Here is a 23,162-nt window from a genome sequence, read left to right as displayed (position 1 = left end):
ACTGTTTGTGGAGTTACAGGTGACGCACGACAAGCACAATCTCCTGTTTTATTTCCACATTGTGTAGCTGCTCCTACATCAGAGTTTACAATAACATCTGCAATTCTGTTCCACACTCATCACTGGATTTAGGAAGTTGCAAACCACTCAGTTACACAAATGACCATTTTGTTATCTTCATCTGAAAGTCCTTTCTTTTGCAACGTGAAACTTCATTCTCAACTTTCTTTTTCCACAGCGAAGCCGCCGCGTATAGTTCTCACACACAGTGGGGCCCTTTGCGCCGCAGCCATTTTCACAGGTCGCTGTCAGAACATCACAGGTGTAAATTTATCAAATGAATGATGTTCAGTCACGTGCAAACGGCTGATTTGAGGTGACTCACAGATGGACTATATGAAACGTATCTGATTCAATCATTAATCCAGGTGATTGGCAACAGTGCTACCAAGTATCTGGTTCTATGGTTAAAAAAAAGGTCAAAGGTCTGCGCCTGTATACGCAACGACCAAAAATGCAACAGTGCTGGACAAATCATTTCCCAGAAAGCAAGTGAAAATAATCAAACATGGTGTAAATGATGTTCCTCGCCTGCACTAACACTAATACTCCTGTACAAACACGGAGGCCCATTTTTCTCTGTTTATCTGTTTGAAATGAACCACCATCTGAAAAACACTGAACTTCTAACGCAAAACTGAAGCCACTATAAACTGCAGCGGTTTTTGACAGAAAAATCAACAGTGACTGAGAGGGATGGGGTTTAGTTTACAGTAAGTCGTGGCAAGTAGTGAATTATAGACCCAAACCAAAGAGACCACCAATCTGGCCAAACATATTTCATTTTTTTTTAGCATGATCACGTTGTGTTTTGTTCACGTTTGATAGTAACCTGTTGATCGTGTCTGCTCAGAGCTTCAATGTCTTTAAAGATGATAAAAGTTTCCTTGCAGGACATTTTTCCTGCCTGTGAGAAAATGCTCAGAGTTGTCAGTGGGACTGGGTGAAAGGCTGAACTTTGAGGGGGAGACAGAGAAAAAGTAGGAGGAGGTGGAGAAGGAATTGGGGGGAGTAGAGGGAAACGCATATAAGATTACTTACTGGCAAAATACAAGTAAAGGAGCAGCTGTTTAGATTGAGTGTTAGTCATCGTCTCTGTTCACCCCCTCCTCTCTTTTACTGTGTCTCCTGAGAGTGTTGTGAATAGCTCCTGAAATAGAGGCCACTGGAGCGTAGAGGAAAATGTGAAAGAGGGTGTGGACGGGGGTGGTGGTGGTGTGTGTGTGTGTGGAGGGGAAGAATGTGAGGTGCCAGTTTGAGAAACGTGTTCACATGGAAAGATATGGAGTGAGAGAAGAGAAGAAGAGAGCATGAAAGAGAGCTGTGGCGGAGGGAAGGCCACAAATAAGTGAAGGGGAGGACAGCAGGGAGAGAAAGCAATGTGAGCGAGTGAGCGAGAGAGAGAGAGAGAGAGAGAGGGGGAGTAAAGAGTGAGCAGGGCGTGCTCAGACTGAATCAGAGGGAGGAAGAAAGCTGGTGAAGGTTCACTATTATTTTTCCTGCCACTACATGAATATCCTTTACAAAAAGGAATTGATCTTGTCAATGGATTTACTCTTTTAACTCTTTATCTTTGAAATCTTTTAGTGGAAATACTTAGCATAACTTTTGAGTTTTGGTGAAGTTGTCCAAGTTAATCTTTGATTACTCCGACACCAACCACATTTACAGTTCATTCATTGTTCTGGCAAAGTCACCGTCTGTGTGGATTATTCTCTTTTGCCTTTGACATGGGGATTGGTAAGAAGCTACTCATCCTGGGTAAGTCTATGAATGAACGCACAGTGTATGTTGTCACATGTGTGTGTGTGAGTGTGAGTGACCAGATGATGTGGTTCAGAAAAGAGAAACACAAAGTTTAAGACGTGTAAGATGTCCGTTGATGCACTTCTGCTTTTCAAAAGACAGATGTTTATATTCATTCCATAGATTTGACAGGAGAATGAAAGCTTTATTTTAGTTTGCATGGGTCATGGGTCATGTAAACCCTGTCAGACGCACTGAGGACCCTGTAGAACAACCTCTGTCACTGGACAGATGCTGGGTTGTCAGAGAGCATCTCTTCTGGCTCTTACACCAAATCACACTCAAAGCCTGATTCACTCGGGGCAAAGCCTGACAGGAAGAACCTCTTCGCCGTCACCACAAACCTTGGTACAGTGGTTTCCATACAGATTTCAGATCAGCATCACCTTTAGAAATGAAGCTTGGTTTGTGCTGAGTTTTGTATTAACAAAAAGATGATGTTGAATAGTGTACCTAATAAAGTGGCTGGTAAGAATATTTATAGTGTTACAATATAGTGTAACATGGTTACACTAGTCAGAGGTGGACAAATACTTCTACTCAAGTAAAAGGTACCACTATTTTTGATCAATATGATCGATCTCCTACACCTAGGCAAAGGTGTCACACTATGTGAGCGTTATTATGAGTGAAGGCAAGCCTTTATTTATATAGAACTTTTAAAAACACACTTGAAAGCTTGTAATGTAATCAATTTGTTCTTCGAAGTTCATAAAGTGATACTTCCTCTCTGACCGTCGAGGACATGCCGCTCCATTAGCAGAAGCGCATCATCGCCTGTGTATTTGTTTTTTTTTGGCCCCCGGATATTAAGGAAAAACTGTAATTTAAAACTAAATACTTGTGTGTATTTTCTTAACGTCACAATATTGTTTCCTTGACACACACACTATATATATATGTATCCAGTCATGTGTCAAGTGATTAAAGCATTACTATTATTATGAAGATTATAGCCATCAGAGAGGGTCCAACAAAGTAGAGTTTGTTCAACTAATCGTTAAATACTTTGCAAGAATTTTGATTGAATCAACAATAATTGAGTTGAATTGATGAGTTGATTGACAAACATGAGACCTGACTGCACTCATTATAGCTTTTCAGGAAATTAATCAAGCCTTTACCAACACAATTTGCCTACTGTCTGTTTGGTGTGAAACACGTATTTGTGAACTGAGGCAGAAGCCAAATAAGTTTCTGTTTCTATCAGGCCCAGATCATGTAATGCAACAGGAAGAGAGAGAGAGGGAGACGCAGGGAAACGCAACACACAGCTCACAAACACAATGTGAGACAAATGCACACATACAGCGAGGATAGTTCCTCTCACAGACTTTGCGTATACTGATGAATGAACCTCGGCAGCGCATGAAGCCGGCCCTTGTTTCTGTCTGTCTGCAGTTATCTGCTCATGAAGTGGGATTCAATCACACACACACACACACACTGTCACTGACAAACTGTCTGGTTCTCCTGTTACTGTGAGAGCTCCAGCCTGCTCAGAGAACAACAGAGGGCTCATTGTGTTCAAGGGAGGGGAAACCCGTGTTTTTTATATATATATATATTTTACTCATTCCACACGCAGGAGGTGCTGATTTCTGCTGGGACTCGTGAGTCAAACAAATGTGACTGACATGTGTCTGGCAATGTGGTGCTGAAGTTGTGGGAGGAAGACGACAAAATCACACTCAAATGTGCATATATTGGATAACCAGCCTATTCAAATGGCGGCACGTGGGCCACATGTGGCCCAAAAGCAACCTCTTAGTGGTCCAAAACAATGAGGGAAAAATACTTCTCTGGTTCTCTGGTTCCCTCAAATATTATTCACACATAAATTCCTAGAGTAGCACTGACCATGCACTGATATTTCTTTAATTCAGAGAAACTAATGCTGTTTCTAATAGTGTGCACCCTTTAGATTTTATGCACTTTAAAATGCACCTGGGTTAAAGATGACAAACTTATTTTAGATTATAAAGAGAAACGACTGAGACGGCTACTTTTTTTAGGCATTTTGAGGCGTACAAAGGACATTTTATTCTGTAAAAGAGATTCTGTTCATGTTCAGTTCTTTTATTTTGATGTATTTCATGCATTTGCACTGGTTTTAAATTTTAAAAATGGGTTTGAAAAATGTCATGGAACAGCAGCACTTTCACATTCACACACGCGGTCTAATATGCAGAATGGTGTGAAAAAGGTGGGTAACAGCAAGGTAACGCTGTGAGTTTCATGAATACCCAACTTACTCCACCATCTTGGGGGAACTTGGGCTACACAAAGGCCCCTTCTGTGCAAATGGATGAATAAAGGTTAACAAATGGAGCAGGTGGTACTGTGTCTCACTCGTCATTGTAACTATAAAATTCGATTAACTGGCCTCTTTCTTTCCCCCCCTCAGGCTTGATGTGTATGCTGGGGAAGTGTTTCTCTGACTGTCCCCGAGGATTCGGCTCAGTATCGGGCAAATGTGTTGGTAATAATGTGCCATGACCTCCTATTTTAACAATCGCTCTCCTTCCTCTGTGACTGGACTCAATCAGAGAATTTGGCATTTTAGCACCGTTCATATCCAGGGAGGGAAATTTGGAATGAAAATAATAATAATCATAAAAATCAAAAAGGTTAAAATTACACCAAAGTGAAAAGAAACCAGCTAAAAGCCTGCAGAGGGAATAAGAGCTGAAAAGAGACTGCCATCATATTTTATTACATATTGTCTTCTGTGCTTATGATTTTTTTATTTTTTTTTATTCAAATCTATAGATATTAATGAGTGTGAAGAAGATGGATGTGGGAATAACACAACGTGCTTCAACACAAATGGCAGCTACTACTGTCAGTGCGAGTCTGGCTTCAGAGACACTAAGGGGCAGGTGAATTTCACGGAGGATAGTGGACAGTGCCAAGGTGAGTGTGTGTGTGTGTGTGTGTGTGTGTGTGTGTGTGTGTGAGTGAGAGAGAGATGGTGCACTTAAGTTCTCCAGTCCTTCTCACTGCTATCATATTCCTTCAGATGTCAACGAGTGTCTCGAAGAACGTGGAATCTGTGGCCATGGGGCTTCTTGTTCTAACCAGATTGGGAGGTACAATTGCACCTGCCTGTCCGGGTACATCAACTCAAGCAGTAGAACTAAAGGCTGCATAGGTGAGAAGAGTCTACGTTGATGTTACCACAAGGTTGTGCTTGGAATTTGCAGAGAACATAAAAATACAGGGTTTGGACTTTGTTCTGTCCTTTGTAACATGTATGCTACTGCACAATTGAATTTCCCCGTTGTGGGATCAATAAAGTACAATCTAATCTAATCTTAAAAAGACAGATTCAGCTGACATGTCTACGTACTCTGACCTTGACCACAAAACCATATCCTGCCTCCGGCTGGTTCTAATCCAACTTTACCAAGAAAGTTAGAGATCAAGTCTTTTAGATCTTAGCCCAAGCAGCATTGGAAGACTGCCAAGACCTCACTTACAGCGATACCTGGTCTCTAATGGGCTAAAACTATATCTGTCGCAGTCAGTGTTTGTGGCTGCTCATCCATCTGTTATGTCTCTGCTCATTGTCCTTTAACAGACATAGACGAATGTGAACAAGCTAACATCTGTGGAGAGAAAGGCACGTGTAAGAACACAGACGGGAGCTACCTGTGCGAGTGTCCAAAAGGATTCACCAATTACGGCAACGAAAGGACTCTATGTTCAGGTTAGTGTAGGCACACAAACCTTTGTTTCCTCATATTAAACATCTATTTCCTCACACCAAGTGTCCTAAATACAGCTTCCAGTGCATTGGCTGCAGTTGGGTTGTGTTTGTTTGGCTTCCCTGTTGCCATGACTCTTCGGTCTGACTTTACTTTTCATGTTGCCTCACAAGATAACAGTGAGGATCTCTGTCCAGTGCTGCTGTGTTGGTTGCTCTGTAGAATGTATGCATACCTGTCTGCTCTCTGTACTTAATACTGTGATGAACTGTGAAAATCACATGGTTTAATGTCGTACGATGTTTTGCTCCACGCAGAACTTGACTGTGACGGCTTCAATGCTGCAAGTGGGCCAACACAGGTACGCCACGTGTTGACACGGCAACAACAATCAATAAATAAACTGTATTACAAGTGTTTCAAGACGTGGGGTTGTATGAGATACTGACACATTGTTAGCTGTCTGAAATACAGACATGTACTCTCATTGACAACATGGCTACCAGCAGGAACTCAAGGAAAAGCAATAGTCTCACCTGATAAGCATCTATGTCTGCTTAAGTATATGATATCTGAGAAGAAATTTGCTGCCTTATCTCACTTTTAGATCGCCCTTATTGGATCTGTAAAGTTTGTAAACCAACGTCTCTGGCTTTTAGCTTGCAGGGACACAGGGAGCTGCTGGTCGACTGCTTCACCTTTAGTGAACTTCCTTAAACATCCCCTTAAAGCTACAGGTGCTTATTTCTTCTATCCCATAAGAGGCAAATTGTGACATTTTAAATCAAAGACCAATGTTCGAGTACCACAAATATAGTGCAAATTCTAATTAGATAATATTTAGGCCCTAACTTAATACTTTTAAATGTGGTTAAATCAGCAGAACTAATATTAATCCCAAACATAATCAATCGTAAACTGAAACTGCTATGACATACATAGATTATTCATATGGCGCCTACAAACACATTTGATCTTAATAATGGAAGCAGCACTGACTGAACAATTCCTGTCAACCTAATTGTGAAATTGACATCAAAAGACAGTCTAATGATGAGGAAAACACAAGATACAGACTTAAGATACAGACCACAAGATTGATATTCCTCTGCTAAGGAGAGGGCGTCGTAGACTTAAAGTGTAGTTAGTGATTGAGTTACTGATTCTGAGTTTATTTTTGTTGAGTAAGAATTTAGTTATTGATTGATTATTTTTCAAGATAATTTTTTTTGACAACCATTTTCCTGCTGCGGCGTTCCAAAAATAAAACCAGAAATCCAAATATCATTCCGGCTTTTTGGGTCCCTAAAATCAGTTTTTCCCCTCGTGTCCCTTTTTCTTAGGCTGGTTCTCCACAATGGCAGTGTTGTCAATGTGTGTCAGAACCTCATACAACCGCACTTCATGAAACTTTTAAAAACTTTCCCTCAGAACAGTATTTATTATTGCATTGTTCTCAGGGTCAGTTATAGTACAGCAACCCAGTGCTCAAGTGTTTTGCTAAACAGCGTTGTCTCTGTTTCATATATGTGAGACCACAACCGTTGGCCCTGTAGGGTTTAGTATGTGAGTTGTAGTGTAGCACAAGCTGAATGGTCTCATTATTCTCTCTGTCTCTCAGTCGCTTGGAGGCTTGGCAAACATTTTATCCATGATGAAACACAGCTGTTTGTCTCTCTCTAACCCGAATGCTACATTTGATGAGAGGCTTAATGGAGATGCGTTACTGGAGGTCAGAACATCAGATGTAACACACACACACACACACACACATATGCACACACGTATACACGAAACGTGTACAATTGTTAATCTGCCTGCTTTATGCTGCAACAGAGAATTTTAACAGCGACTGATGCCATCCTTTCACCTGGTCATGTGGACAGCAGTGAAGGTGTGAGCGCATTGCTCAGTACACTGGAGAACTCCATCATGCTTATCGGTCCTCAACTGAAAAAGAACCTGACCAGGATGGGGACTAATGAGACAGGTAACAGTCGCAATGCGCACGTCTCTAGTCATGAGAAGAGTAACCTCACTGGCCTTTTCCCTAAATGAGAATGATAAATGCATGAACGTTCCTGTTTAACTGTGCAGTCTGGTAACGAGGCATTTGCTTGTTCAGATGCAGAGATTGTTGTTCAGAGAGGAGACACCCGGCCCACTGGACCAATCCATTTGACCAATGACAATGCAACACTTGACACTGACTGGGAAACAGCCACTGGGACTGGAAAATATCCTGGTAACCTCTTTTTCTCTTCTCTTGCACGGTCTGCCACGTCTGCACATGAAAGACCGTCACACTTCTTATTGTTTTGTTCAGGCTTTGCTCTGGCCGCACTGTTGAGCTACAAGAACCTGAAGAGCTCAGGTGACAGATCTTTTGAGGAGCTCAAAGGACTTGAAAAAGATGGCGTGGATCCCTCCATTCGGATCTACTCTCGAGTTGTGTCTGTCCTGGTCTCTAATCCCTCCACTCAACATCTGCGCCGCTCTGTTAACATCACACTCAGACATGTGGAGGTAGTCCCACCTGTCCCACAGTCAACAAACCTGCTTATTTTGATTGTTGCAGTCATAACAGTTGCATTGGAGTTATAAATAAAACATACAGTCAGTGACATAATGTTTTGTTTTTGTTAATTAGGACACAGACGCGTCCCTCGAGGTGAGCTACATCTGTGCCTACTGGAGTGAGCGAGAGGCCTGGTCCACAGATGGTTGCTATCAGCAGTCCTCCAATGCCTCGCACACTGTGTGTATTTGTGAACATCTGAGCAGCTTTGCAGTACTCATGGCCCTGTACCCCATGGAGGTAAGACACACACACACACACACACACACAGTGACCTCTATTAGGACACTGCATTGACCTCCATTCATTTGGACAGCATAACCAAAGCCGGATTACTAACCAGTCGATGCCTAACCCTTAAACTAACGCCACATCACATCTTAATCCTAACATGGACCATTTCCTCAGAAATGAGTTTCTGCCTCATTAGGACCAGGCTTTGGCCTCTACGAAAACTGCTGGTCCTGATGAGGTCAGCGTTTATCCCAGAAACTGTCCTATTTTGGACCCTTTCTGGCACACACAAACACAGGTTTGCACAGCTATTCCTCTGAGGGCATTGCATTGACTTCCATTCATTTGGAAAGCCCTAACCTTAATCTAACCACAATTCAAATCCTATTCAAATGACTCTAGCTGAAGATTTGATCATAACAACATGTGCCTTTTCTCAGTAACAAAGCATTTAGTATCATTTGAACAGTCCGTTCGAATGACTGATCAGACGTTCTCACGCACATTCAATTAAACACACACTTTAAACAATTTGCCAAATGATTACAAGCTGCGTAAGAGGTATCACCTCTGGCGATGCACCTATCCTATCACTCTCAGAAATTCTGTTTCTGTTTGCAGCTGTTAGACAAATCTGCTTCCTCTCCCTCACTTATGTCATTGTAAACACACACACACATCGGTGCAAAGCAAATGATAACCGCATGAGTCCAGTGACAGTAATCGCACCGGGATCTGACGTGTCTTTTCTTCCATAGCACCCGTTTGCGCTCCAGATGGTGAGCAGGATCGGGCTGATCATCTCCGTAGTGTGTCTGACACTGTGCATCCTGACGTTCAAGTTCTGCCGCTCCATACAAGGGACGCGCACCACCATCCACCTGCACCTGTGTGTCTGCCTCCTCCTGGCTGACATCATCTTTCTGGCGGGCATTTCACAAACTAAACCTGTGGTATGTTTGGAGAAGCAAATAATCACTTCAGTTACACAGAGGGCAACAACCTGACCGATGGCTTTAGTGTAAATAAGAATGTAGTTTCATTCAAAGGATCTACTCCACTAATCTTCCTGTTCTAATAATATAACACACCACTATTGGCCTATTACAGTGACATATCACTGTGGTGATCCAGAGGCACAAGACGGAAAGAAAAATATTTGAACGTGAACAAAAGCCGATTTTATTTTGGACCCACAAGTCGTGGAAAATGGAGAGAGATGATACTTATTCAGCAAATATACAGAAGTAAAATTGTTGGAGAGATTCATTTGAATTTGGATTTTCATTGTACCTTTTACAAGACTGGAATCTCACCTGGTTCATTTTATTATTAATAATAATAATAATAATAATAATAATAATAATAATAATAATAATGATGCGTGTAGCCAGATATTTGAAAATAATTGTTTCTGTTCAGGAAAACCAAAATCTTCATGCTGTAGCTACACCATGTAAACCGGTGGTAACATTTAACAATAGTACTCACATCTACACATTTACACTGACAATAAGTTTGTGATCAGAACATTGTGAAATTTCTAATGCTTGTAAATGATATTGCTACTTTTGCTAAAGTCAAGGATCTCATGTATGTAGTTGTGAAAGTATCATCCTTGCAAATGCTGTTACTCTCATTTCCCCTTCTCTTTTCTCTCTGATTTCATGGTTGTTCCTGTCGTCGTGTCACATCACAGGGCGGCTGCAGATTTGTTGCTGCCATGCTTCATTATTTCTTCTTGGGCGTCTTCGCCTGGATGTTGCTGGAAGGTGTGCAGCTCTACCGCATGGTGGTCCTGGTCTTCAATGCCAACATTCGTCCTCTTTATCTAATAGTCTTTGGCTACGGGATGCCTCTTGTCGTCGTCGTCGTTTCTGCGATCATTAGACCAAACAGCTACGGCACAGACAAGCAGTGAGTGAAAGAGAGAGTGTGTGTGTGTCTGTGGGTGTTTCCTTGTCTGCACTTGTCTGTGTTAACAATTACATCAGTGGATTACATAGAGCAGCTCCTATCTACAGTTGGTCTGTGACGACATGCAGAAACCCTTTCTCATGCACATGTTGTTCCTTTCCCCTGAATAGCTGCTGGCTGTCCTTGGAAGATGGCCTCATCTGGAGTTTCTTTGGCCCTGTGTGCCTCATCATCATCATCAATGTCCTCTTCTTCATCATCACGGTGTGGAAGCTCGCCCAGAAGTTCACCAGCCTCAACCCGGATCTGTCCACGCTCCACAAAATTAAGTCAGTCCGTGTGGTTTTTGTGTTTCCTCTCCTGCTGTTGTAATGCGTGAAGTAATACAGTACGATACTCACACCTGCCCCGTTGCACAATCAGACAGTTAACACATACATTTTTACAGAAATGGGGCAGTTTTGGGGGATAAACTCATGGAAAGAATGTGTGAGTTTTGTGAAGGGAAAAATGTGGCCAGTGTTTTCATAGGACTGACTCTGCTCTCTGATGGGAATAATATTGAAGGGCCCCCCCAACCCAGAACCTGTCCAAAGCATGCAGATATATACTATATATATATTCGTTGCGGTAAGAAAACGTGAAATGTGAGCTTACCATGGAGTCAAAGCAATGTCATTTTGACAGGAAACTGCACGGATCACGTCCAAATCCACAGACATGTATAACTGGCAGCATACAGTATATACCCTACCAGGCTCTTGTCGGCTGTGTTCATAAAAAGAGAAGATGGTGGATCAGCGGCAGTGCCTGAGATACCAAAAACAGTCGGGGAAAACGCCGGGAGGGATCCCGCACATAGATCCAACACGCACTTACTTTCATACTTTGTTTATTTAAGTTTAAGTGGAGTATAGGATCAGAGATTTAAATGTACTGCAGCATTTTCCATAAAATCACCACCGGGGTCATTGTAAGGGGTCAGATAGCTTCGGGTCTGTCTGTGTTTATTATTGCAGATGCTTTTCCTGCCACCACGGTGGACACAAACAAACCGAGTCACCTCTGTGTGTTGAAAGCAGAGAAGTCTTTCAGTTGTGCAAAGCTCAGTGGACATTTGATTATTTTCAAAACCCATGCCTGTCTGTCTCTTTCTTTTACTCTTCAAGGGGGGTTTTCCAGTTACAGCACTGACTGGCAACTGAGTCATCTGTGTGTCTGGGCTCTTGATAATCTTTCATTTTCATTCTTTATCATTCCTTCCCCCACATGTTTCCTCTGCAGAGCATTCACAGTGACGGCTATCGCCCAGATGTGCATACTGGGACTGATGTGGGTGTTTGGAGCCTTGCTGTTTGAAAAGAGCCGAACAGCAGAAGTGGCAGCGTATATCTTTACTATTCTGAACAGCCTACAGGGAGCGCTGCTGTTCTTCATGCACTGCCTGCTGTCCAAACAGGTAGAACAAATAACAGGAGTTGATGAGACATTTTCCAACACACCTTCAAAGTGCTGTGTAAAGTTGTATTCAATTGTTGAAGAGCCAGTGTGTGAAATTCAGCAGAAACTGAACTAACCCTCAGCTGCAACATCTTCAGCAGTCGATATTGTTTTAAAAGAGTTGAGTAAAAGAAATGCATTGCAGTGATACGAGTTTCCAGAACTGATCTTCTACTGCCCTCTGCAGGTGAGAGATGAGTATGCCCATTTCCTCTCCTGCATCTGCACGCCACAGAAGAAGAGATACTCGGACTTGAGCAGCACCAATCCCTCCAGCAGTCAGTCACAAGTAAGCATAATATATACATGTATATGTGTATGTATGTGTATATATATGTATATGTATATATATGTATATGTGTATATACATATAGAGTAAAATAATTGTACAGTAGAATCTCATCGTCATTTTTCAAACATGTTTTTCTGTTGTTGTTTTTTCCAGGCTTCAAAGAGTGCGCAGCACACTGGGGAATCGCAAATATAAACAGCTCTGTCCTTTAATCATCCTCAAAGAGTAAGCTAAGTTAGCCCTTATTTGAAAGATTTGGGTCATTTAAAAAAAAATAACAACAAAAATAATAATAATAATAATAATAATTATTATTATAATCATAATAATAAATTCAGTCATTATTTACCTCACCTTAAAGTCAGGGTTAGCGGTTTCACCAACCTGAGAGACTGGGACAAAATGACCATGTCTGCAAGAAATAAGAAAAAAAGCAGTGACGGTGTCTCAACCAGTTTTGTCTTAGACAAATTCTTGTTTTTGTTGTTTTAATGATTTTGATGTTCAGCTGTGTTGAGTGCAAAGGCCATAGCATAGGATTCACGTCACTTTCTGCGACCCTTTTAGCCCTGAGCGTTCAGTTTGTTGCGTCGAGTTGCAAACGTATGCGTATCACTTAAACGATAGAACAGGGGTGTCAAACATACGGCCCGGGGGCCAGAACCGGCCCGACAGAGGGTCCAATCCGGCCCACAGGATGAATTTGTTAAAATTTCACACTAATCTAAACGTAATGTCAAATGCTCCAGATACCCGTGACTAAATGTTTGTGCCTTTATAGATCCAGTGTGCTGTGTAAATAGTAAATTTAGGCACGATATTGTTGAAATAGCACTTATATTGCTCAAGAAATTTCATGTTTTGTAAAATTATCCTTCAGTAAATGTAAAACAAAGGAGAAAAAACATAGGGGTTCTTGTTGTTCATAGGTTATTATGCTATTATTTTACTATTTTTACTGGTCCGGCCCCCTTGAGATCAAATTGTGCTGTATGTGGCCCCTGAACAAAAATGAGTTTGACACCCCTGCGATAGAAGAACGTATACTGATAATGACTGAATTCTTATTTCGATATTTAAGGTATTCCTTTCCAATATTTGCTGTATTCCCATTGGTTCAAAGTGATACTGATTCAGAGCATTTATTTTCAAGTGTCTACGCAGGCTGAACAGTAAATATGATTAAAACGCGCGCATTCACTTTGCTTTATTGTTTCATACAAGTGTTGTAAATAAGATCGCGTGGGCTTCTGTTCGCCGGAGCGTCACAGAACAGAAGCCTTTTCATGTACTGTATTTAACAGTATGCTGTATTGGTAAGAAACCAATGATTCATGATGCCTATTGCCATTGAAGTGGCTCTGATTGCCTCTCGTTCCTCCTGTGGCCTTCTGTGAGGACTGATATTCTTGATTTTTAAACAAAATAAGTGGATTTCTTCAAAGCACTTGTGGCTGTTTTTTTAAGTTTTTTTTTTTTAGAATCTAGATAGATAGATAGATAGATAGATACTGTATTGATCCCGAAGATAATTCAAGTCAATTCAAATCTATCTTGGCTTCTGCCTCCTGAGCTGCGCCTTTGTCCACGAAGTTGTTCATGGACAATTGACAAAAACAGACCCACCCCTCTGATAAGCGTGCAGCTTCCTGCAATCAAACAGTGTTTATGGAGTAAAATGTTCTTCTAATGACTTCAAGCCTCTGCCTTCACACACTGTCGGTCACTGTGCAGTGTTACATTCCTGAAACGAGAGCTCCCGCCGTTTTGTTGGGGGTCTAATGGGAGATGTTCGGACTTGAGTTTTATTATTTTATTGCACTTTGTCTTTGTCCAGCACATCTTCACTTACATGGTGCACCGGATAATCCAGTCCCACGTACACACGACCAGTTCACATTTGGTAATGAGACAAAGATTAGTTTTTCTATTATATCAAATTCATTAGGACCTTTTAAAGTAATAGATTTTAGAGAATTGTTTCCCCCTTTCATATTAGGAGTGTTTAGTTTGCCACTGAACTGAAGTCTGGTTTGTGAGTGTGACTGGCAACCATATTGTCACCATTGTTACTGTTTGTTCATGCATTTCAAAAAATGTATATTTATGTGAAAAAGCTACTATATGCAATATGCAGCATTTTGTGAATGTAAGATTGTGAGATTCCTATTGTCTTGAGTTTACTATGCTATATGATCTAGTTTGAAGCTATTTTTCTACTTATTTTTCAAAGTTGTTTTTTGGTACTATGTTTATTTTAGGAATATGCAGCAGAAATTGTTATTAAACTGTGTTCTTGTACTTGTGTGTGTGTGTGTGTGTGGTTCATCAACGTTAGTCTGCAGCAGATAACAGACATATAAATGAAAAGCACCTAAGGGATATACTGTATAATATATGAAGTAATAGATGAACAGTTAACGCGTATATGACTAATACCTTCATCAAAGTTTATCACACCCTCCTGTCGGTATTTCTGTGGTGAAATCGAGCATCAGCGTATAATTAATTGACTTCAGTGGACTGTGTGCTTTATAATTAATGATAAAACATAGTTATTTCAACATATTTACATTATGACACAGACTCCAGTTAAATTACAGGTTGTAGTTCAAATGAAAAACATCATATATATGTATGTATATATATATATATGTATATATATATACATATACATATATATATATATATATATATATATATATATATATATACACACATATATATATTCTGTGTATATATACACACAGAAGTAAGTAACCCCAAAACCACAATTTCACAATTACATTTTGTTTGTTTTGGAACATTTTTCACCCCTCGAGGTTGGGGGGGGGGATGAATCAATCTGATTCAGACAATCACAGGAGCAGAGCAGAGGAGTTCATGAGTTATAACCTGCACTGCTCTCTGCAGCATGCTGCCACATATCAGGCATTTCCCCCTCTGACAACTGCTCTGGAAGCATCTGATAACTTGCCTCGGCTGCTGCTCACACTCTGGCTCAACAGGAAAAGCTAATTTGACATTTATAGGAACCCGTGGAGGAGCTTTCAGAGCCAACTGCTGCTGGTAAGTGCTTTCTTTATTTCTTGGCGAATGAAAGTTTGACATTGCTGGACATGGAGTCGTCACTGTTTGTTTTGTTTTTTTTACCACCAGGTCACATTATGCGTCCAATTATTGTGGTGATCGTGAGCCTCAGTGTTTTGGGTGCTGTAAAGTTGCTGTCCGTCCCCTGGCTCTGTAGCCTGTTAGTGGGGCTGGGATTGTGTATAAGCTGGAGATGCTCCTGGAGGTTCATTCATGTAGTTCTACACACTGTCAAAAGAGATTTGATGTGAGTCATTTTTGTGTATATGCATGTGCAAGTGTGCTTCTCCTATTGAACACTGTCCTATTTAACACATAGTTCTGCTCCACATCAGTCCTTTACCCCTCCACTTTGTTTCCTTCTCTATTTTATGTGGATTTTGTTCATTATTTAATATTATTCAACTTCATTCTTTATTCTTCATTCTATTCTGTCTGCACATTAATGAGACATTTCACTGCATGCTTTACTCTTGTCTGTGTGCACGTGACATATACAAATCTATAAATCCTTGAATCCTTAAAAGGTGCCTGGTCGTCATACTGCGCGTGAGGTTTTCCATGAAACGTAATCTGCGGAATAGAAGCACAATCCCAACGTTGTTTTCTCAGATTGTGACAAAGCACCCGGACAAACCAGCCCTGATCTATGAGGCTACAGGGGAGGTGAGAACATATCAAGGATTATAAAGTCAATACTTTTACTACATCTGAAATTAACCCTTAGTGCTCATACGGCACGGGTCTGTGCCACAGGAGCACCCTTGGTAAATATCAGTGGGAATAATACACAACTCCTTATAGGGACATCCTGGTGGTGTGTTTATAGGTCAGTTATAATTTATTTAAAAAAACAAAAACAAAAGAGTAGTGATTCTTGTGCAGGCGTGACAAAATAGACCGTTTTTATTTTATTTTTGTTCATAAAAATGAGCAACTTTGAAATGTGACCTATTTCCAAATGTCACAAATTCAATCCAATTTTTTTTTGGAATTTGAGTACTTTTTGCTCAGGTGTGTTCATATAGCAGGTGAAAATGGAAATATATAAGAGGATATAAGACACTCTATATGGCCTCTGTATATACGTTTTAATATAGACATTGAAATTGCTGTTCTAATTTTGAAACAATGCAATTAGCAGATTACAAAGGCTGTAATTTATTGTTGTCGTTTTTTAGTAGTAAAAATTGAATACTCAGATGTTGGAAACAATTCCTATCTATATGTTTTCCACCTTATATTAAAATATATAGGAGTTAACTTGTGTTCACTTTATTATTATTTTTTTGTACAGTTAAAAATTGAATACAAATTGCAAACTCCGTCAGTCAAAATTGAGCCCTAATGTATTTTGTTCCAGGTTTGGAGTTTCAGGGAACTGCAGGAGCGATGCCATGCTGTGGCACACTGGGCGCTGGCTCAAGGCTGGGCTGAGGGTGATGTGGTGGCCTTGTTCATGGAGAGCCAACCTTTGGTGGTGGCTCTGTGGTTGGGTCTCGCTATGGTCGGTGTGGAGGCGGCACTCATTAACTACAACCTTCGACAACACTCACTACTGCACTGTGTCAGTGTGTCCGGAGCTCAGGCGATGGTGTTTGGGACAGAGATGGCCGAAGGTAGGAACAGATCATGGATAAATGAGATGCTGGAGTGAATAGCCAAAAGATGGAATGATGGAATTCAGTTGTCTAGTCTGAGTTTGTTGCTCAACTGAATAGAGAATGTAATCAAAGTTGAATCCACTGTCTTTGCTGTTTATCTAACGGTAAAATGAACGTGTTTCAACATGTTGATTCCTCATTTGTAACACTGATCCTCTGGTCATGCTTCAGCCGTATCAGAGGTGAGCAGCTCTCTGCAGTCCAACATGGTTTTGCTCAGCAGTGGTGAACAGCAGGATGCAATGAAGCTTCACAGCCTCCAGGATGTCCAGAACCTGGACATCCTGCTGGCCCGTTCACCCAAACATCCAACAAACTACATACTCAAGAAGGAATTTAATGGTGAGAGGCTGCAGACTGTGTGTGTATATGGGGGTATGGCTGTGTATAGTGTTTTGATTGCAACACCTTCTTCTCCTCAGCAAGTCTTTGCCTGCTAGAATGAATTGCTGGCAACCAACTTTTACTCTCTGATCTTTGTATTAGACTTAATCCACTGGATTGTTCAAGCACGTAGACACTATGATCAAAAGAAATAATCAATTTCAGACTGATTGAGGCAACGGCACACTGTGCTTGTAAAGACGGCTACAAACAGGTTGGCGTTTGACAGTAAACACAAAGAAGCCCCAGTTTCAGAAGTGAGTTCTACTGCTCAAAAAGGGGGATAAACAAGGGGTGTCAAACTCAAATGGCCTGGGTGCTAGTCTGGCCAGAAATAACAACTGTTCAGTAGCGGATGAGCAATAGGAGCTTCAAAATATTATATAACACAATATTCCATCACGATATCGCAGTGAAAATGTTCATAATGAAATTGCACAGAAGTGAAAGTGTATAGTTCACAGTGACGACATATTAATGATGCAAAGAAACAGTCAATAATAACACCGACAACTGTCATTAAAACACCAAACAAGTTTATATAAATGTGTGAGTTACGGTTTCAACCGAATATCTTATCCTTTCCAATCATGAAAATGCTGCTAGAAGAGACATTAAGCGGGTCGCTAATCCGCTAATTGCGTTGCGTGACTATTTTATTTACTATTAAGACAGAACGCATTGAGATTGAAATGTCTTTTCCACGGGTGACCTGGCCAAGAGGTCTGAGATGCTTTAGAGAGATATTAAGTGGCCCACATGCAGGTGGCCAGTATGACACTCACTCACTCATCTTCTACCACTTTATCCTCCACATGAGGGTTGTGGGTGGCGCTGGTGCCAATCTCAGTCCATCACAGGACCAACAACCAGCCACTCCCACACTCACGGTACAATTTAGTGTCCAATCTACCTAATCCCTTGCTGTGATGGCAAGATTTCTGTCCACTACACCAACTGTGTGGCCCCCTAGTTTAACACCTCTGGGATAAAAGCTGGCTCTCGCACTGCTGCTGTATAAACACAAACCCTCCCTCAGTCACGTCTGATAGCAATACTTTTAGATGGAGATAAAGACCAAACAACAAACAAAGGCAGAATAACAAAAATGAACCAAAGTTACACAGTGCAGCTCCAAAGCATTTCTTTCTTATTGATTCCCTCCTGTTTACTGTTTTATCCCTGTTGTCACATGGCATTCCTCGGTTGTTACCCCTCAAGTCTTTGCTTGCCCAGTCTGTCTGTCTGTCTGTCACCTGGAGAAATATTGTCAGGAATGATGGGGGTTGGGGGGGGAGCCCTGGTGCACACCACACACATGAAACACTGGTGCGAAAGCATTGAAGGTAAAAAGCATTTTGAACATTCCTCTTTTTTGATGAGTTTTTGTTGTTGTTGCTCTCCTTGTCAGACAGACTCTTCTACATTTACACCTCTGGTACAACAGGAATGCCAAAGGCAGCTGTGGTGGTGCACAGTCGGTGAGTGTGTCTGACAATTTATCTGCACTGATTCTGCAGTGTTTATAAAAAAAAGAAACTCAAAAAAGCACTTTTCCTCACCTTTGTCAGGATTCTGGGAGTGTTCCAACATTGGAACATCAGGAACAGTTAACAATTTTAAAATCATGACAGTATAATTACCGAATAGCAACTGCAATTACATGTCTTTCAAGTGTCTCTTGGTGAAAACGAATGTCACTGTCTTCCGTCTGTCCTACCAGCTACTTTCGCATCACTGCCTTTGGTTTCCACTCCTTTGGACTACGACGCGATGATGTCATTTACAGCTGCCTTCCCCTGTATCATTCTGCAGGTTTGTTTCTTTGATCATTTGAGCAGTACTATCAGACCTTAACAGTCATATTGTTGTACAGTTCAGTCACAGACTTTCCTCACTTCCCTATTTTCAAATGTTCAGACTTAATACTACGTCGTAAAAAAATAGCATAAAAGAGCATATTCTGTCCTAGCACTTACCTTACCCTCACCCCCTCCCTTGCAATCTCCTTCAAATGCAAATGTATCACAATATCATTGTGTTAATATGCTGTTTACAGGCACGGTCATGGGTGTAGGCCAGTGTTTGCTTTTTGGTTTGACGGTTGTAGTCAGGAGGAAGTTCTCAGCCAGTCGCTTCTGGGACGATTGTGTTCAACACAACTGCACAGTAAGTACTCCCTGCTCCAGTTAATATTGATGGGGTAGAGAAAGGCTGTGTTGATGCGTCTTTCTTGTTTAGGTGATCCAGTACATAGGTGAGGTCTGCCGTTACTTGTTGGCGCAACCGGTCCGCCCATCTGAAGCCCATCACCGGGTCCGCGTTGCCATTGGTAACGGCCTCCGTCCATCTGTGTGGGAAGAGTTTGTCCAGAGATTCAGAATTCAAACAGTCGGGGAATTTTATGGTGCTACTGAGTGCAACTGCAGCCTGATCAACATCGACGGGAAGGTGTGTTTTGTGTGTCTGTGTGTGTGAAAGGAGAACTCTTAATTTACTAAAACTTTCGTTGTCCTGTCGTCCAACTGAAACCATTTGGTTAGGGCCAAAAAAGACACGGTTACATTTGTGTGGTATCGTGTCTACACGAGGGACATAATTTCTGCATACGACCCATAATTAGGTTCAGTTGGAGGACAGTCTCGTTCTCGGTTCTCTTCAATGTCTGTTTTGTAAAGTGTGTTCCCATTTGGTGGAAAACAGACAATTAAACAACAATTAAACATGACACGTATGAGTGGACCCCCGTGTAATTGACAGCTGGTATCGTTTAATTGGCGCCTGGTTGCAACATGGCAATGATCAAACCATGAATCGCAAGGTTTGAAAACGGGAGTTCACTTCTTGTGGGTGATATTTTGACCAGTTGCCACTTGGTTTTACCCATCCCTTTCTCTTTCCCTCTCTTGGTCTTTGATTAACAAAAAGGATGTAAATGCAAATCACATCTCTCTCCACTTTCGCTTTGCAATACAAATCAATGGAGTCTTTTAAAGCCCTCATCACAAACATATTGATGGGTAGTATATTCAGTTTCAGCTAAATGTTCCTTACTGGACTTTTAACTCTGCTAAACGTGTGACGGACTTTGTCTCGTCTCGTGTGCAGGTGGGGGCTTGTGGCTTCAGCAGTCGCATCCTGCCGGACTTTTACCCCATCAGATTGTTCAGGGTGCAGGAGAACGGAGAGCTGCTCAGAGATTCACAAGGGCTCTGTATACCATGTCTGCCTGGTGAGGACACACCTACCCACACATGAGCAAATGTATGTTAGGAATGTACGAAGAATCTACTCTTTTATCTCCTTCCATCTGCGTCTCTCTGCAGGTGAGCCAGGTATGTTGGTGGGACGCATCAACCACACTGATCCACTCCGGAGATTTGATGGCTACGCTGATTTGGATTCCACCAAACAGAAAATAGCTTCAGATGTCTTCAAGAAGGGAGACTCTGCTTATGTCTCAGGCATGTTCTCCCGGCTGTTAGGAGCAGGAAGAGTGACGATACTTTTCTGTGGTCGCACGTGTTTCTTCACGTGGTACAGCCCATACGTACACTATAAGTCAGTGGAAATTTAGATTTTTAAGATGCCCAGAAGTGAAGCGATGACAGAGTGAGAGCATGTTTCAACAGCATTCCCTGACTTCATATGGTACACGATGAGATCGGATCTTGTTTTGTTTGACAATGATTAATGGACGTGATAAAGAAAATATTAATGTCATAAATACAAAAACAACAAACTCCCACACAGATCTTATCGGTTCATAATTTCCAGTTTTACTCTGAAACTCTTTCTTTAGAATTTACATAATACAATAAATCATCATTACAGAAGAATAAACAGTCATCCTTCTTTCGGTACAATTCCCTTCAGGGATGATGATTTGAATTGTTTCTGTTTCTTACGCTGACGTGCTTCAGGTGATGTGCTGGTGATGGACGATTATGGCTACATGTACTTCAGAGACCGCAGCGGTGACACATTTCGATGGCGAGGGGAGAATGTTTCCACCACGGAGGTGGAAGGAATCCTCAGCGGTCTGTTGGGACACACTGATGTAGCGGTCTATGGAGTTTCTGTACCAGGTAGACATGAAACAAAGCAGAGTCAGGAGGGGTGAAAAACAAACAAAGATTAACGGTTCCTGTCCTTCTGTCTGTGTGCAGGTGTGGAGGGAAAGGCTGGCATGGCAGCAATAGGCCACGCGGGAGGCCAGTTTGACCTCGATTCTTTCTTGATTGCTGTACAGAAAGCTTTACCCTCCTACGCACGTCCAGTCTTCCTCCGACTCATGCCATCTGTTGACACCACAGGTGAGAAATAATGCAAGGACATACATTCATAAAAGTACAAAAAGTACTTATTTTTTAACATTTGCCCTTAGGTACATTTAAAATTCAGAAGACTCGTCTACAGCAGGAAGGTTACGTGCCACAAGACGCGAGTGAGAATATGTATTTTCTGAACAGTCGCGCTGGACGTTATGAGACCGTCACTGATGAACTGTATCATGCGATCACAGACGGAAAGGTCTGTCTATGAGACGGGTTGAGAGACGGATGGGCACAGATTACTGAAGAGGACAGTATGTACACTGTCATTGAAGGAGAAATATGCTGTTGTTTTAATTCAATCACATAAACTATGTGTTGTACCAAGTGTAACACAATTATTCATGCCATATCCTGTAAAATACATGTAATAAAACATACTAAAGCCTGTATCAGTTAAAGGCATTTCAATAAAGGGCAAATAATAGTCATGCATAGAAGAAAAGAATGAAAAACTCAGCTTTTGGTGCAACTTGCAATGTATTAGCCCCTGCCTCTGGCCATATTCCTTTCATAGATAAGACATTATATGTATATTTTTCTGACATTTCCCATCCATCCATCCATCTTCTACCACTTTATCCTCCACATGAGGGTCACGGGGTGTGCTTTGCCAATCTCAGCTGACATAGAGTGATAGGCGAGGTCAAATCCTGGACACGTCGCCAGTCCATCACAGGGACACATATAGAGACAAACAACCATCCGCACTCACACCTTCAATTTAGAGTGTCCAATTCACCTAATCCTCATATTGCATGTTTTTGAACTGTGGGAGGAAGCTGGAGAACCCAGAGAAAACCTGCGGATGCAAACATGCAAACTCCCTTGTTCCGACCAGGTCACGAACCTGGGTCTTCTTCTTGCTCAAACCATCATTATGACACAGCAGTGCTTGGACCTAATGTGCTAATATCAGCATGTGTCAACAGTTACAATTCAAACATGTTTAATAATGTCTATCGTGTTCACCATTGATGCCAATTAGCATTAAACTTCGACGAGTGGGGAGTGACTGCTTCTGTATTTGAGACTTTAGTTAAACGGGGCAAAATGAACTGACCTGATGTCATTTCATAAAAACCCAAAGAATCAGCGAGGTTTGTCAATATAACCTGACAGGAACATCAATTTTTGAGACACCATTTATACTCCTGTGGGTTTACATCCCGAACAAAGGGTCTCTTAATCGGAAATGTCTGAGCTTGTCAGTGTTCATAAATTGTAGCATTCCTCATACCCTATGAAGGTGGCATATACTGTACGTAGGTTTAATGTTCTCCCAGTCTACATAGTGTAGGTTACCCTGGTAACTGACAATGACCACATCTGTGTCAGAGGTCTGCAAACCTTCTTTCATCAATGTAATGAAATTTCAGGGATTTTCAAAAGACCAGAAAGTGTAACAACAGCGAGAGAAAAGAGACGTCAAGCAACACATGAACTGATTTAGCAGCATTTTCCGGGCCTGCTTGTGTCTGTGAGTCTATCTGACTTTCTCAAGGTGTACCACATTATTCCTCAGTCCATTTATAATGTGAGAAGACATGTTGTAAAGAGTGACATTTGAAGCATGTGAAGCAGGTCTGCGTG

At 41.4% G+C, this 23,162-nt stretch overlaps 2 protein-coding genes across 2 annotated transcripts; both read left to right on the top strand.

Moving 5' to 3' along the window:
* Positions 1-1,338: 1,338 nt before the first annotated feature.
* On the top strand, positions 1,339-14,398 carry LOC122771423 (adhesion G protein-coupled receptor E1). Its single transcript, XM_044028991.1, has 17 exons — positions 1,339-1,821; positions 4,274-4,348; positions 4,639-4,782; positions 4,889-5,020; positions 5,450-5,578; positions 5,894-5,937; positions 7,198-7,308; positions 7,413-7,566; positions 7,702-7,821; positions 7,903-8,102; positions 8,227-8,394; positions 9,147-9,341; positions 10,088-10,305; positions 10,476-10,634; positions 11,590-11,764; positions 11,993-12,094; positions 12,251-14,398. The coding sequence occupies exons 1-17, from the start codon at positions 1,791-1,793 to the stop codon at positions 12,290-12,292; spliced, it is 2,199 nt and encodes a 732-aa protein (XP_043884926.1). The 5' UTR covers positions 1,339-1,790; the 3' UTR covers positions 12,293-14,398.
* A 607-nt stretch (positions 14,399-15,005) lies between these two features.
* Positions 15,006-21,959, top strand: LOC122770657 (long-chain fatty acid transport protein 1-like). Its single transcript, XM_044027631.1, has 14 exons — positions 15,006-15,166; positions 15,257-15,434; positions 15,715-15,853; positions 16,551-16,806; positions 17,023-17,193; positions 18,647-18,716; positions 18,959-19,050; positions 19,295-19,404; positions 19,477-19,686; positions 20,344-20,467; positions 20,562-20,699; positions 21,159-21,323; positions 21,405-21,551; positions 21,623-21,959. Exons 2-14 carry the CDS (start codon positions 15,265-15,267, stop codon positions 21,778-21,780), a joined length of 1,950 nt encoding a protein of 649 aa, XP_043883566.1. The 5' UTR covers positions 15,006-15,166; positions 15,257-15,264; the 3' UTR covers positions 21,781-21,959.
* Positions 21,960-23,162: the final 1,203 nt, after the last annotated feature.

Source organism: Solea senegalensis, linkage group LG6, assembly GCF_019176455.1.
Source record: "Solea senegalensis isolate Sse05_10M linkage group LG6, IFAPA_SoseM_1, whole genome shotgun sequence".
Classification (NCBI taxonomy): Eukaryota; Metazoa; Chordata; class Actinopteri; order Pleuronectiformes; family Soleidae; genus Solea; species Solea senegalensis.
The sequence above is the reverse complement of the archived record's forward strand: the minus strand, read 5'-3'. Positions and strand labels throughout refer to the sequence as shown.

What these genes read in the sequence shown, in the direction of transcription:
- LOC122771423 (XM_044028991.1), top strand. Translation starts at nt 1,791, where the DNA reads ATGGGGATTGGTAAGAAGCTACTCATCCTGG. An exon ending in AGTATCGGGCAAATGTGTTG is followed by an intron (nt 4,349 to 4,638) that starts GTAATAATGTGC and finishes TCAAATCTATAG; the next exon opens with ATATTAATGAGTGTGAAGAA. An exon ending in CCTCCAGCAGTCAGTCACAA is followed by an intron (nt 12,095 to 12,250) that starts GTAAGCATAATA and finishes TGTTTTTTCCAG; the next exon opens with GCTTCAAAGAGTGCGCAGCA.
- LOC122770657 (XM_044027631.1), top strand. Translation starts at nt 15,265, where the DNA reads ATGCGTCCAATTATTGTGGTGATCGTGAGCCTCAGTGTTTTGGGTGCT. An exon ending in GCTGTGGTGGTGCACAGTCG is followed by an intron (nt 18,717 to 18,958) that starts GTGAGTGTGTCT and finishes CTGTCCTACCAG; the next exon opens with CTACTTTCGCATCACTGCCT. An exon ending in GTGTTCAACACAACTGCACA is followed by an intron (nt 19,405 to 19,476) that starts GTAAGTACTCCC and finishes TTTCTTGTTTAG; the next exon opens with GTGATCCAGTACATAGGTGA.